The 16,928-nt window shown below is 39.2% G+C and overlaps 1 protein-coding gene across 2 annotated transcripts in view; it reads right to left on the bottom strand.

The window, feature by feature from the left end:
- Positions 1-15,695, bottom strand: part of HACD2 (3-hydroxyacyl-CoA dehydratase 2) — a 163,050-nt gene extending 147,355 nt beyond the window's left edge. Inside the window, exons 1-2 of one of the 2 annotated variants that reach the window (XM_077118128.1) lie at positions 15,652-15,695; positions 12,349-12,466 (exon numbers count right to left, since the gene is read on the bottom strand). In XM_077118128.1, coding sequence (XP_076974243.1) covers positions 12,349-12,466; positions 15,652-15,692 — 159 coding nt within the window. In that variant the 5' untranslated portion in view covers positions 15,693-15,695. Of the gene's footprint in view, positions 1-12,348; positions 12,467-15,029; positions 15,271-15,651 lie in introns of those variants that run through there. The other variant, XM_077118127.1, reaches the window with a different exon arrangement.
- Between the last annotated feature and the right edge of the window lie 1,233 nt (positions 15,696-16,928).

The following is a 16,928-nucleotide window of genomic DNA, read 5'->3' as shown; positions in this document are numbered from 1 at the left end:
AAAGCAAGCAAAAGGAAAGAAATAACAAAGATTAGAGCAGAAATAAATGAAATTGAAAACATGAAAACAATAGAGAAAATCAATAAGACCAGAAGTTGGTTCTATGAGAAAATCAATAAGATTGATGGGCCCTTAGCAAGATTGACAAAAAGAAGAAGAGAGAGGATGCAAATAAATAAGATTAGAAATGAAAGAGGAGACATAACTACTGACCTCACAGAAATAAAGGAGGTAATAACAGGATACTATGAACAACTTTACGCTAATAAATACAACAATTTAGAAGAAATGGACAGGTTCCTGGAAAGACATGAACAACCAACTTTGATCAAGAAGAAATAGACGACCTCAACAAACCAATCACAAGTAAAGAGATTGAATTAGTTATTCAAAAGCTCCCTAAAAAGAAAAGTCCAGGACCAGACGGCTTCACATGTGAATTCTATCAAACATTCCAGAAAGAATTAGTACCTACTCTCCTCAAACTCTTCAACATAATCGAAGTGGAGGGAAAACTACCTAATTCATTCTATGAAACCAACATCACCCTCATACCAAAACCAGGCAAAGATATTACAAAAAAAGAAAACTACAGACCAATCTCTCTAATGAATACAGATGCAAAAATCCTCAATAAAATTCTAGCAAATCGTATCCAACAGCACATTAAAAGAATTATACATCATGACCAAGTAGGATTCATCCCAGGTATGCAAGGATGGTTCAACATAAGAAAATCAATTAATGTAATACACCATATCAACAAATCAAAGCAGAAAAATCACATGATCATCTCAATTGATGCAGAGAAGGCATTCGACAAGATTCAACATCCTTTCCTGTTGAAAACACTTCAAAAGATAGGAATACAAGGGAACTTCCTTAAAATGATAGAGGGAATATATGAAAAACCCACAGCTAATATCATCCTCAATGGGGAAAAATTGAAAACTTTCCCCCTAAGATCAGGAACAAGACAAGGATGTCCACTATCACCACTATTATTCAACATTGTGTTGGAGGTTCTAGCCAGAGCAATTAGACAAGAAAAAGAAATACAAGGCATCAAAATTGGAAAGGAAGAAGTAAAACTATCACTGTTTGCAGACGATATGATACTATACGTCGAAAACCCGGAAAAATCCACAACAAAACTAGTAGAGCTAATAAATGAGTACAGCAAAGTAGCAGGTTACAAGATCAACATTCAAAAATCTGTAGCATTTCTATACACTAGTAATGAACAAGCTGAGGGGGAAATCAAGAAACGAATCCCATTTACAATTGCAACTAAAAGAATAAAATACCTAGGAATAAATTTAACTAAAGAGACAAAAAACCTATATAAAGAAAACTACAAAAAACTGCTAAAAGAAATCACAGAAGACCTAAATAGATGGAAGGGCATACCGTGTTCATGGATTGGAAGACTAAATATAGTTAAGATGTCAATCCTACCTAAATTGATTTACAGATTCAATGCAATACCAATCAAAATCCCAACAACTTATTTTTCAGAAATAGAAAAACCAATAAGCAAATTTATCTGGAAGGGCAGGGTGCCCCAAATTGCTAAAAACATCTTGAGGAAAAAAAACGAAGCTGGAGGTCTTGCGCTGCCTGACTTTAAGGCATATTATGAAGCCACAGTGGTCAAAACAGCATGGTATTGGCATAAAGATAGATATATTGACCAATGGAATCGAATAGAGTGCTCAGATATAGACCCTCTCATCTATGGACATTTGATCTTTGATAAGGCAGTCAAGCCAACTCACCTGGGACAGAACAGTCTCTTCAATAAATGGTGCCTAGAGAACTGGATATCCATATGCAAAAGAATGAAAGAAGACCCATCTCTCACACCCTATACAAAAGTTAACTCAAAATGGATCAAAGATCTAAACATTAGGTCTAAGACCATAAAACAGTTAGAGGAAAATGTTGGGAGATATCTTATGGATCTTACAACTGGAGGCGGTTTTATGGACCTTAAACCTAAAGCAAGAACACTGAAGAAGGAAATAAATAAATGGGAGCTCCTCAAAATTAAACACTTTTGTGCATCAGAGAACTTCATCAAGAAAGTAGAAAGACAGCCTACACAATGGGAGACAATATTTGGAAACGACATATCAGATAAAGGTCTAGTATCCAGAATTCATAAAGAGACTATTCAACTCAACAACAAAAAGACAGCCAACCCAATTACAAAATGGGAAAAAGACTTAGACAGACACCTACCAGAAGAAGAAATACGGATGGCCAAGAGGCACATGAAGAGATGCTCAATGTCCCTGGCCATTAGAGAAATGCAAATCAAAACCACAATGAGATATCATCTCACACCCACCAGAATGGCCATTATCAACAAAACAGAAAATGACAAGTGCTGGAGAGGATGCGGAGAAAGAGGCACACTTATCCACTGTTGGTGGGAATGTCAAAGGGTGCAACCACTGTGGAAGGCAGTTTGGCGGTTCCTCAAAAAGCTGAATATAGAATTGCCATACGACCCAGCAATACCATTGCTAGGTATCTACTCAAAGGACTTAAGGGCAAAGACACAAACGGACATTTGCACACCAATGTTTATAGCAGCGTTATTTACAATTGCAAAGAGATGGAAACAGCCAAAATCTCCATCAACAGAAGAGTGGCTAAACAAACTGTGGTATATACATACAATGGAATATTATGCAGCTTTAAGACAAGATAAAACTTATGAAGCATGTAATAACATGGATGGACCTAGAGAACATTATGCTGAGTGAATCTAGCCAAAAACTAAAGGACAAATACTGTATGGTCCCACTGATGTGAACGGACATTCGAGAATAAACTTGAAATATGTCATTGGTAACAGAGTCCAGCAGGAGTTAGAAACAGGGTAAGATAATGGGTAATTGGAGCGGAAGGGATACAGACTGTGCAACAGGACTAGATACAAAAACTCAAAAATGGACAGCACAATAATACCTAATTGTAAAGTAATCATGTTAAAATACTGAATGAAGCTGCATCTGAGCTATAGGGTTTTTTTTGTTTTTGTTTGCTTGTTGGTTTGTTTGTTGTTGTTGTTTTTTACTATTACTACTACTTTTATTTCTTTTCTTTATATTAACATTTTATATCTTTTTCTGTTGTGTTGCTAGTTCCTCTAAACCGATGCAAATGTACTAAGAAACAATGATCATGCATCTATGTGATGATGTTAAGAATTACTGAGTGCATATGTAGAATGGTATGATTTCTAAATGTTGTGTTAATTTCTTTTTTTTTTTCTTTCCGTTAATAAAAAAATAATAAAAAATTTAACAGGATCTCTACAGTAGATGTTAAAACTTGATATTTCACTTCAAACCAAAAGATAAATTATCTAAGCTAATTCACAGGAGTGAATGTATATTAAAGTACACAGAATAAAAAGTGGAAATTCCCTTCTATTAACCCCCTCCCCACCACCACCACCACTGCACTCCTTCCAAAGAGGTAAACACAAGTAACACTGGGCATGCACCCTTCCATTACGTTTTCTGGTAAAATCTGGAATATTTTATAAGCTTTCATTTGGACACCTTACAATCTATATCATGGGCTAAAGCTGTGCTGTTCAATGGAGTAGCCACTGGCCATATGTGCCTACGTACATTTTAAGTAAGTAAAATTAAAAATGCAGTTTATCATTCCCACCAAGTGTTATAAGAAACTGCATGGTCTGGTATCTAGTAACCTGATGCTATCTCTCCTAGTTTCACATTGATTTTTTTCTTCTTCAAATTCTAAAGTCTCAGGTTGTCTTTACTATTGCATTTCTAATCATCTCTTTTATGCTTATCTTTGTTTTAGATTTAGCAATTTAATAAACAGGTGCCCAAGAAGGGGAGAGGCTTTTTCCCTGGAAGACCGCTGCTATGTGAAAATCCATATACTCACAATAACCACACTGAGATTAGCCTTTTAATTTAGGAGTTTTCTATAATTCTTCCTCCTGATTATTTATGAGTTATACATGCCAGCCTTTCCTATTTCTTCTGGTAGCTTTCTTTTTTGATGATTTATACCCTCAATCTATTTTCTAGATACATCAGTGCCATTACATTATTATTAGCCTGAACAGTTTCATTACTTTCCTAAGTATTTTGTTTTTCTGATGTTCATATAATCATGCATTCACCTGTCAGTCCACCTACATGTGTCTGATGCCTGGCAGTATATCTTTTGTCATGTTCCTCTTACATCACAAATGGTGAGCTCTGAGAATTTCCCAATAGCTTCTGCTCTGAAATCTATTTTACCTTAGACCATGACTGGGGAGTCTTGCCTTTCTTGTATCCTCAGTATCTCAGTTTCTCTGCCCTGTGGCCTCTCTTGCCCTGCATTGCCATCATTGATATTTTTAGTTTAGTTTTTTTTTTTTAACTTGCAGCACATTCCTTTTTGTAGTTATTAGCTATCTTACCTCTTTGAATACCATATCAATTTGCTTCTATTTGCTTGAGTTGTCAAGCAGTGTGAGGGGCTGTGTGGGTGGGTTCCTGTTTCCTACAGGCTCCCTGTTCTCTTCTGATGTTGTGACACATATTAATTATACCCAAGTTCTATTTTTCCTCTGGTTTTCACATTGTTTTTGAAGCTGATTTTCCTGGGGTTTGTTCTTGTTTCTGTTTGTGATAGATAGCTCCACTATGACTTATTCTGCTACCTTTTCATAAGTCTTTTTTAGAGGTCTGCTTTCTAAAAACAAGTCCTTAATATATCAAGACAGTCTAAAACGTACATAAAGCCTGTATTTCAAAAGTTCCTTTTTTTTGGCATGGGCAGGCTCCAGGAATCGAACCCGGATCTCCAGCATGGCAGGTGAGAATTCTGCCACTGAGCCACCATTGCACCACTCTGAAAAGTTCCTTTTTAAGATAACTATTAGGAAATCAGCATATTTCCACATGGAGGAAAATATTACAGATGACAGTTACGTCTTCAGAGTAGTTCACCAAAGCAAACCATAACATGCCTGAAGCATAGTACTTTATTACCAGAGAAACTAACCATCTAATATCTACACAGGGTGGAAAAAATTATCCAGTGTTTGGGCCTACAAAGACAAAAAAACTAGCAGGGATATAAGATTGGAGGTTTTTCTTCTTAAGGACACTATAATTTCCTATAAGTTTGCTATACTTTAGAAAACATCCATATTCAGTTTCCTAAATAGTTTATTAAAAGATGTGAAGAGACTTGGGAGGTGAGACATGAGGAGCCAGACCAAAATACAGGCATGGGCTTAAAAAGTGGTAGTGGAAGTTAGAAGACGTGGCAAGGGCCATGGTGGCTCAGCAGGCAAGAATGCTCGCCTGCCATGCCAGAGGACCCGGGTTCGATTCCCGGTGCCTGCCTATGTAAAAAAAAAAAACCTAAAAAAAGAAGACGTGGCAAGGCTGTCTTCTCTCCTTCACCTCTTTTCCAGAAACAGTTGTGCCATTTCAGACCCAGCCCCAGACCAACAAGAGGAAAAGATCAGAAATGAGACTAGGAACCAGAAAACAGATGTGAAACATTTCCATTATCACAGAGAATGGGAGGGAAGGGGGTGTCTCGGGTTCTTTAGGCATTCACAGATGGACAGGGATGGGTACATAACTGGGTGTAATATGCTGAAGATGGTCTGTATCATCCTCAACAGCTAAAGCCTTTGCGGAGCAGTTCTTAACTCATCTGAATCCTCACAATCACGGAAGCATATATGTTCTTAATAATAAAGTATTCGAAAACATCTTCTTCATGTTCTTAATTATACATATTTGAAAACATCTTTGATAGAATTATAGTTTAATGTTGACTAAATATATTCAGAAATACAAAGAATCTTAGAAATAATTTTAAACTGCCTAATGTAGCACCAATTTACTAATTTTTTAATTCTTAATTCTATTCTAAAAAAAATGGAAAGATAGTCTATAGCTACCAATGAATATCATGGGTCCAAAAAAGAATGAAGTAAGAAGAAAGTTTACCCACAATTTATTATACATGAACAGCATTTTTATTGAAATATAATTCACATACCATAGAATTCACTTGTTTTAAAGTGTACAATTCAGGGGTTTGTGGTATGTTCAGAAGATTGTGCAACCATCAACACTATCTAATTCCAGGACATTTTCATTCACCCCAGTCAGAAACCCCATTCCATTAGCAGTCACTCCCCTGTCCCCTCTCCCCACAGCCCCATAGAGACCACTAATCCACTTTCAGCTTCTATGGATTTGCCTGTTCTGATTATTACATATAAATGGAATCACAGAATATGTGTTGTTTTGTGTTTGCTTTCTTTTACTCAGTATAATGTCTTCAAGGTTCATCCATGTTGTACCATGCAACAGTAATTCACCCCCCTCTTTTCTTTTTGGCATGGGTAGGCACTGGTAACCAAACCAGTGTCTCCGTCATGGCAGGTGAGAATTCTGCCACTGATCCACCATTGCACCACCCAGCACTTCACCCCTTTTTATGGCTGAATAATATTCCATTGTATAGATATACCACATTTTGCTTACCCATGAATGGCATTTTTTTAAGGGCTACCTATGCTCAACTCAAGGCACAATATATATATTCACACACTGATCTCTTGGTCTACCACACTATTAGCATTTTACTTTCTGTCAATGTATCATGTATCAAGTACTTTGGCAGATACTTCTTGGGCTTTCCATCTCTTTTTTTAAAAAGTATCTCTTCCCTCCAAACCTTGTACCTGGTTATAGGTAGCCTTGCCTCTGTTCACAGGTCAGGGTGAGCATTCCTGGCAATGGGTCCAGGAGAAAGCACCTGATCCAGGCTGGACAAATCAGCCCTTCCCTGCGAATGTGGAATTGGGACTAAGTTTCTCTCTCCAACTAGCTGCTCTCTATTCCAGGAGCTACAATTTCAGGAGCTTTTGGCTGCTTCCATTATCTATTACATATTTTAAGAAAGCGAGAAAATTGATCTAGAAGAGGAAGAACGAACTAGAATTAGAGGTAACAGCAGAAATGAGAAAGGTTAAGAACTGCTGAGTTCCCTACAGTGTTCCAGGTCCTGATTCCAAACCATTTCCAAGACTAAGCTGCAATTTCATCTTGGCCCTTAGATTCCATAAGATACCCTGCACGCTTATAATAAACCCTCCTTCCTGTTTATGTTAATTAAGGAGGTTTCTGTTATCTGCAGCAAGAATCCTAATATAATCATCTACCAGTAAGATTTATTTTTTTATTTTTTTTTTACATGGGCAGGCTCCGGGAATCAAACCTGGGTCTCCAGCACTGCAGGTGAGGATTCTGCCACTGAGCCACCATCACACCACCCTACCCAATAAGATTTTAATTAGCAGGGGCTCGACCTCTGCAGCACCCATTACAATGACTCAAACACATACTTATTTTAATTACTACCTATGGAAGCAATTGGAAAATTATCTACAAAAAAATACACAGACATTCTTGGATGAGTATGTAAAAAAACAGAATTGTATCAAAAAGTGTTATTATATTACTAATTCAATACTTCTTTGCATCCTATTTTGTAAAAAGAAATTTCCTCAGAAACTAAGCTAGTCTTTTTGTAGCACACTACAATATGCCCATTTGCACTTGCTTGGTAAATATTCTAAGTTTTCTAAAAGCAAAATGTTATATTCTCCCAAGAGGATTTTAAGTTTCTTGAGAACAAGTAATCCCTATTTTCTTTTTTGTTTGGTTTTTTTCATTTGTTTGTTTGTTTGTTTTGCACAGGCAGAAACCAAGAATTGAACCCGGGTCTCTGGCATGGCAGTCAAGAACTCTGCCTGCTGAGCAACCGTGGCCCGCCCCCCTATTTCCTTTTTAAGCAAGTTCCTGCAGAACCTACTAAAGAAAATTATTTAGCATACAGAGAGGTAAATGAGTAGCTGATCTCCCTGGGTTCATTTTTCCTTCCTATAAACAGGGCATATTGTAAAGCACTAATAATTCCCATAAGGACAACTGTTACCTGTAAATAAACAATGCTGTGTACATGCAATTATTATATAACGTAGGTTAGGTAGGTAATGAAACACTCCTTAGACTACTCAGAAAGTGCAGTTTTGATAAGCTTGCTCTATCACCCCATTCGGAAGAGTCCACTGCCATCAGTGACCTCTGAAATGCTAACTGACTGCATATTCCTGGGAGTCCGCACAGTACTATGCAGAGTCCTTTGCTTCAAATCAATTCCAGGATTTGTCACCTAACTGGAGGTAACAGAGATAAAACCAAAAATCCATAATAGTTTCTTAAACCCCTATTAAAAATTCTAAAGGGATAAATGGACTAATCCCTCAAAGTCTAAGATTTGGTTCCTGTAGATTTTGTATCACACTACTTATTGTCACTACTTTCCCCAAGATAGACTCAAATTTTAAAAAATATACTTCCAATATTACAAAGTCTTATGATCAAAGAATTGCCTCTACATTACTGAAGTATTCCAATTGGGTTCAACTCTACTACATCCAGCACCGGGGCGGTTAGGGTGGTCTTGACCCTAAGCGTGCTTCTCTGTAGCTTGAGAAAGAAAAATTCTGTTAACCACAGGTCTGAGCAACAGAGGTACTTATTACTGCCTCCCTTGAAAAAAAAATTCAAGCCGCTAAGTTTAAAAAATGACCCAGCCCAGGATTTGTTAGTTTTCTCAGTAGGAAGGCATCTTAGCTATCAAGCTTAACCTCGTTATTTCACAAATAAGAAAATGAGGCAGACAAGAGTTACATGACATGCTTCCCCGAACTACCATACTTACAAAAGGGGTCCTTTCCAGTTGGCAGTTCATTTTATCATACCACCTACTTAAAATGCAAAAGTTGAAATCCCTTTGCTTTCCAAGGGAAAAATAAATAAATAAATAAAACTACAAATTTCTCTTTCAAAACTGAAGAAGGAAAGTGAAGAAATCACATATTTCATAGACGTAAATGGTTTTATCTTTTTTTATTATTATTTTTTTTACATGGGCAGGCACTGGGAACCGAACCCGGGTCCTCTGGCATGGCAGGCAAGCATTCTCGACACTGTGGCCCGCCCTAAATGGTTTTGTCTTAAATATCAATTTCACAGCTCAGGTTTTAAAAATTCCCACTGAGATATAAATGTCACAATAAGCTTGCCGTGGAGGCTTAGTGAAATGAAAGTAAATACAGGATCATCTATATAACCTGAAGGTTTTCACCTTAATGAACTATAGTAGCTACTAATTTTGTGTGCCCAAAGCTATCCCCATTCATGCTTTTCCATTCTGGATCTGGCCAATCAAGAATCTCGTACCACTAGAATTCTTGATATTCTCTCATGCAGTGGGGACAACCAAAGCTATAGGCTGAGCCCCCACTCTTAGGGTTTGTTCATATGAAACTTAACCCTGCAAAGGATAGGCTAAGCCTACTTAAAGTTAGGCCTAAGAGTCACCCCCAAGAGAACCTCTTTGGTTGCTTAGATGTGGCCTCTCTCTCTCAGTCAACGCGACAACCAAACTCACTGACCTCCCCCTCTCTACATGGGACATGACTCCCAGGGGTATGGACCTTCCTGGCAACGTGGGACAGAAACCCTAGAATGAGCTGGGACTCAGCACCAAGGGATTGAGAAAACCTTTTCCACCGAAAGGAGGAAGAAAGAAATGAGACAAAATAAAGTGTCAATGGCTAAGAGATTACAAACAGAGTCGAGAGGTTATTCTGGAGGTTATTCTTACGCATTAAATAGATAACAGCATGTTAGTTAAGGTGTAACAGAGAGGCTAGAGGGAACTGCCTGAAATTGAAGATGGTTGTAGAATGATATAGCTTTTGCAATGTGACTGTGTGATTGTGAAATCTGTGTCTGATGCTTCTTTTATCTACCTTATGGACAGATGAGTAAAGCATATGGCTTAAAAATAAATAAATAATAGGCAGAACAAATGTCAAAATAAATTTATTAGATTGAAATGCTGGTGATCAATGAATGGGAGGAGTAAGGGATATGGTATGTACGAATTTGTTTTCTTTTTATTTCTTTTTCTGAGTTGATGCAAATGTTCTAAGAAATGATCGTGATGATGAATATACAACTATTTGATGAAAAAAAGAATGTTCATATTGTATGTTGATTGGTTTTATTAATAAAAATTAAAAAAAAAAAAAAAAAAAAGCACTGGCAAAGTTCCCTGAGGGAGGGGAGAAAGACAATGGAACTATTAAACCTTACCATCAGGGAATCCCCTGATACTGTGTCAAACTTTAGGGACACCCAAATCAATAGGTCATACCCTCGATCATGAGGCTTACTCTTGTGAAACTTATGTAGGTAGCACAGAAGCCTAAACTACCTATAGGCATGCCTAAGAGTTACTTCTGGAGGACCTCTGTTGTTGCTCAGATATGGCCTCAGTTTCTCTAAACCCAACTCTGCAAGTGAATCATTGCCCTCCCCACTAAGTGGGACAAGACATCCAGGGGTGAAAGTCTCCCTGGAAACATGGGAGATGACTCCCAGGGATGAATCCAGACCTGGTACTTTGGGATCAACAATTCCATCCTGACCGAATGGGGGTAAAGAAGTATAATTAATAAAGCATCAGTAGCAGAGAGAGTTCAAATAAGAGTCGAGAGGCTACTCTGGAGGCTGCTCTTAGGCAAGCTTCAGGAAGACCTTGCTACCTATCATAACCGGCCAAACCCCAACAGGACCAATCCAGCCAATCCTAAAGAACACCTAGGGCAATTTATAAGATTCCACAAGGGTTCCAGGTACTAGAGTAACTTGCCAGAAACGTACAACCTACAGATGGGTCCCTGGTCCAGATTAAGTCCTGACACCTAGCCCAGCTTCTCTAGAACATCAGATAGTTACATCTCCCTACCCCATATTAGTGACAGGCCCTTCCAAAATATCAAAAATTTAGAACTGCCATAGCCCAAACAACCCCAATGAGAGGTATGGAAAGATCAAAGGTGATGGTGGAATTATATATAGAAGATAGGATTTAACAAGTGAATATGAATGTTGAATTATTAAATTGATATCTCTGTTTCCAGTAATTTGGAGCAGCTAGAAGTAAAAACCTAAAATTGTGAAATTGTAACCCATGCCAAAGTCTGAAATATGTTCTACAACTAATTGCGGTGCTGTGCTTGGAAATTTATAGTTTTGTTGTATATATGTTATGGTTCACAAAAAAAAAGTAGGAAAAAAAGTCGATTGTGATGATAAAAAAGTCCTTGATACAGTATAACAGAGAAGACAGGATTTAACAAACGGGTATGACTGCTGAATCACTATATTGATATTTCTGTTGGTCTCCAGTGTCTTGGAGCAGCTAGAATGAAAAATGAAAACTCATGAAACTGTAACCCACAATAAACTTTAAAATCTTTTCTGTAACTGCTTGTTAAAATGTACTTGGAAATTTATTTGTTGTTTTGTATATTTGTTATATTTCACACAAAAAAAGAATCTCCTACCATTAACGAGAGTGATGGGCCTAAGCAAGATCAACCAGAATCTTTCCCTAGAACTAGGACCTGGATGCTGAGAAAATCAAATTCCCTCCCAATTTCCTACCATGTGAAGAATACAGCTTGCTATGGAAGGCTAAGGCCAACAATCAGAGAGAAATACAGATAAGCAGAAAAGAGATGGAAAGAATATGCGGCAATGTCAAATCCTTGGAATTCATTTCAGGTTCTATTGACTCAGTAAGTTATCCTGCATATTCACCAACTACAGAAGTCAGTAAATTCCTTTTTTGCTCAAAATAGTTCAAATTGGATTTCTGTTACTTGCAATTCAAAAGTCCTAACATATACTTACCCCAGGAAACGTAACTAGATATGCATTACCCTTAATACAGGAAAACTAATAAACTGTTGTTTTTTTTTTTTAATTTTAATGTCTTTAGGCAGGCTGTACCATTTCTTATGTCTAAATTCCTGATATCCTACACCTATTAACTCCACTGTTTCTGTTAAAGGCCTGGCCCCTGAACTATCTGAGTTTGTTTACACTTCCCTAGAAAGTCACTAGAATTCTTCTGAATTCTAATATAAAATTGTTTCATTTGACTTCCAATTAAAGTTGAATATAAAATATATTCAAAATAATAGAAGATGAGATTTGTCTGATCCAGAACGTTGAGAAGATAGTCTAGTTTCAACATTTTAGTATGCTATGAGGCACATTTTCGAACTTTAAAGTGACTCCAACAGAAATATGGTTGCTTCAGTATAATTTTGTAGCATGTTTTTTATTTCATAAATTTTTTTTATTTCATAACAATTGAAATCAGTAACAACAAATTTTCAAGACCTACCTCCAATAAGGCTCCAGTCTGGAAGAACTTTAAAGGTTTTTCGATTGAAAAGTAAAGGCTATGATAGCTGCCCTTAGCCAGGTATGCTCTGACCAGACCAACTGCTATAACAAGCCACCTAAGAAAAAAGAGAAAAAGATGCAATCAAAAAAGAGCTAAGGAGGACTTAAGTACTAAAAAGATGTAGCAACAGGTATTGCTAAAGCTGATGTCAAAAATCAGAATACTGGATTTATCAACTGTATCTCATAAGCCAAGTTGTAATACACAGAAATATTGCACCGCCAACAGCACCGAGCAAGACTACTCTGAAAAAGCACTGTGGCACCTAACCCATCTGGAGCACTGCTTTTTGGCAACCTTACCTGTACAGCCCAAGGCCAAAATGAAGGGAAGGTGCCAGAAAGACTAATAGAAAAACTTGTTAAAGGAAAAATTCTAATGGCCTATGTGGTCTAATAATAATAAGGTGGCGAGAAGATGTTCTAAACTATTTTTACAAGAATCTCCCTCAAATACACCCAGACCTTAAAATCTGTCCTTTTAAAACCTTAGATAAAATAAGGATAAAAGGCTTTTTAGCTGAATTTCCCAAAATAAACTCAGAAAAGAAAGCTAGATCAATACAAAATACAAAAAGAAGCATTTAGGGGTACAACTATGAAGGTTACATCTCTGCTCTACTTGCCCTCGAAAATAGATTTCTCAGGTCCTACGCTTTTTTATTTAAGCTCCATAATGAAACTAATGGACTTTTATTATTAAGGGATGTTCTTTTGAAGGCATTAATAGATGCATCTAAGTGTACAATAAATCAACCAGGCAACGGGGTACATGGTCTACGAAACGTCTAGAAAATATCATTTATATTACAAAAGTCTGTACAAGAAGAAATGGATTCCTCAATGATAGAACTGGTGCAGCATTAGCTACCTGCAAAAAAGCTTACTTTACCCTCATGACCCTAATTTCTCTTCCTATTTTAAAATGCCACTCCTTCCCTTCACCCTGTTCTCTATATTCATGGCCCAAGAACAAAGACTCTTTTTCTTCCTGCCCAATGTATCTTAAAATCCCTCTCCAATCCAATGTTCTCATAAACGTTCTTGCTAAAACAAGAATTAATATAAATATAAATACACACAGAGATTCCTAAATGTTCTTTTTAAAATCACTCTAATGACCATTTATGTGCTAAAGAAATCTATCTCCATTAAGTTTTCATTGGTCTGTGAATCAAGATAAATAGGTTCTAGATAGAGATCTGCTACTAACAAGTTCTATAACTGCAAACAAGACAAGCAAGTTCTAGCTCCTGAGTCTAGTTTCAATACCTAATTTCTAATGGTAGCAGTAAATCTCTGTTCCACCCAAGATTTATATATATATATATATTTGGCAAAAAAAGAAAAGTGCTAAACGGTAAATATATGACATTACCATCTGTGTAAAAACAGGGGAAAGAATGTATGTACATATTTGCTTGTATCAGCATCTGAAGTATACACAAAATTAGCCACTTCAGGGAGGGATCTGGGCAGAAGGGAAGATTTTCACTGTATGCTCTTGTATATATTCTGAATTTTTCACCTATTATCTATTTTTAAAATAAATAGAACTGGAAGTTCACCATACAGTTCCAACTTTTATGTATGTTCGAAACTTTTCATAATAAACTGTTAAGGAAGTTATATGTATAATCACATTATATATAGCTATATATATATATTTATATATATATAAATATATATATATATAAATGTATATATATAAATATATATATAAATGGGACAATTAAAAAACGTATAGTAGTCTGATTCTGTGCTCCTCCTCATCAAAACCACAGTATCAAAGAACTGCAGAGCTGGAGAAACCCTGGAGATCACCTAGCCTAAACTAAACTGTTTAGTTTTACACATGAAAAAAAATGGAGACCTAGGAAAATAAAGCGACTTATCCAAGGTCACATAGCTAGTTAAGTGTAAAACTAAAACTAAAAACATGCCATTTACAAGGGATGGAGGAAATAAGGGAGGAAAAGCAGAAGGGTAAAATCTGCTTCAAGCATCTATCCCCTCTCTCCAGTAACTCCACTCCCAATCAATCCTAAAAAACCTCAACTCTTCTAAAGTCTAGCTCTGCTCATGTCACTGGTCAAAAACTTTGAACGCTTTTCCACTACCTTTCCAGATTAAAACTCAACCTAGTTTTGAAAACAGCCGCCTAAATAAATGGGCACTCTGCAGCCACAGCTCCCTCCACTTCTCTTGGGGGGGAACAGTTCACCATTTGTGTCTTGCCGCCGGGGTTCTCCCCTTCTGCGCTGCAGGAACGCCCAGAACACCGCCCCCCACACGCGGACCTGTGGTCAGCCTTCCCGTCCTCCCAAGGCCCGTCCAAGCCAGCTCCCGGGTAGCCTTTCTCGCACCCGCTGAGAACCCGGAGCTCCCCCGGCCCAGAACTTGGCTCGGCCGACCACCCAGACAGAAGTTCCCGGGCAAGCATCAGGGCCGATTCAGCTCTGCCGCCCTCGCCGCCCAGGAGCCGAGTCCCCGAGCCGCCCAGTTCCGAGCGCCGGGGCTGCCCTGCGCCTGGCTGACCTGGCCGCTCCGCCGGCCGCAGAGCCCCTTCCGAGGCCAGGCTCGGTCCCCGCCTTCCCGGACCTCGAGCCCCAGCCTCACCCGGCCGTCATCACCACATTGTAGATGACCAGGTACGCCGTGGCCAGAGGCCCTGGACCCTTCTTCCTCCGCGTGCCGCTGGCTTCGCCGGCCCCGGCCCGGCCACCGCCTCCGCCCCCATTTCCCTTCGTTGCTGCAGTCGTCGCCGCTGCCGCCATGTCAAGCATCCAGAGCACGCTCTTTCTGCGCGAGCACCACAGAGCCGGACTCAGCAGTGCGAGGGAGTCCGGGTAGAGGTGGGGTGTAGGCGGGGCCGAGGCTGCGGGGCGGAGCCAGGGGCAGCGCCCACGTGGTCGCCATCTTGGATGAGGGCAAAGACGCTACCGACGCTCCCCGCCCCTCTGCTGGTCTCAATCGCTGTTGCCATCTTGCATCAGGGTAATCACCGCCTCCTTTTGCGCTCCGGGTAATAACCTCCGGCGCAATTTGGGTTGAGTCGGTGTCGCCTTTGGCCACCTTGCCGCTGGGCTATGGATATCTGTGTGTTCCCGTCGTTCCTGTTTATTCTCCCTCCCATAATCACAGCCGCCATGTTGGATGAAGACAATTATGCTTTCATTCTTCCTCTTGGCTTCTCCCAACGGCCCTAACTTCACCCTTATACACAGGACTAGTAATCTACCATTTTGGATCAGGGCAATTGACGCCGACTTCACTTCCCATCAATTCCAGAGGCTGCCAGGCTCTTTTGCAGGGTGCATTCTTCTCCTTAACAGGTTTCTTCCCCAGCCTTTTGTCTTTAAGTTGCTAGTGCTGTGGAAAAAGTCAACTAAAAATTGCTCCCTTTCGTCCCCTTTTACTGTCGGATTAAAGTCGCCGAGTAGTTGAGGATTGAACTTCAGTGAAGGCTAAGGAGATAACCAGGTGTTCAAGTGCATCCTAAAGCCAGAAGCCCTGTGGGCCCCACGGTCTAGAGGGCGGGAACCAAAACGAGATGATTCAACGATGTGCTAAGGGTGAGGTGCGAACCTATATACCCACAGTGGCCAAAAAGAGAAGATCGTGGCCTAGAAAACCCATCTCCGGAGGGAAACTGGAACAGATTGTGGAATGTGCTTCAGCCAGCAGATCCCACTTTCTATTCATGGTCTCTTTTTGGGGTTTTTTTGTTTTTGTTTTTGTTTTTGCAAGTCCCCTGCCGTCAAGTTGTACACACCCAAATAGCTCCTTAAATGAAGTACTCTAAATGCGATGATATAAACTATTTACCTATTCATTCCTGCAAGTATTTGTGGAGCATTTATGAAGTTGCACTGCAGTTCACAGCACTAAACAAAAGACAGTTCTTGGCATCTGTCGTGTAAATGTAGCTGAAGGCAGATCGACGTGGAAAGTAATTTTAGCACTTGAAAGTAGACCCCACGTGACTCTACTTTGAATGCTCAATGCAATTTATTTGCTTGTTTAATAAAACTGCCCATGCAACCAATGCGTAATAAGGTTAACGGCACACAATGCATTCAAAGGTGGGGGATTCCGGAGTCCCCAACGACCATCTCCACCTGAGGGCAGAAAGAAAGCATCCGCACCTTTTAATGAGGAGGTCTAAGTTGCCAGGTGTGCAGTTCAGCAAAGTTTCCAAAACCGATGGCTGGAGGCACTGGTCTGGTCAGGTGCCTCAGGGAAAATCTCTCAGAAAATCTCTCAGAATAGCAAGGGCATTGGACCCCGGAGTCAGAGCAATGGGGTGTCAGCCTGTCTCTTACTTGAGGTTGGACAAAATGGCGTCTGCACTGGATTTTGTAGGGAGTGCCCCTCTGTATAGCATCAGGCCAGTCCATATAGTATTCTCACATGATGTCTGGTTATCACTTGTTATAAAAATATATTTTCCTCAATTTGTTGGCAATCCAATTGTCATCAACATGTTTACAAAGTTTTTTGGGGATTCAAGATCAT

Source organism: Tamandua tetradactyla, chromosome 10 (genome assembly GCF_023851605.1).
Source record: "Tamandua tetradactyla isolate mTamTet1 chromosome 10, mTamTet1.pri, whole genome shotgun sequence".
NCBI classification, from domain to species: Eukaryota; Metazoa; Chordata; class Mammalia; order Pilosa; family Myrmecophagidae; genus Tamandua; species Tamandua tetradactyla.
This window is presented reverse-complemented; position numbering and strand designations above follow the sequence as displayed.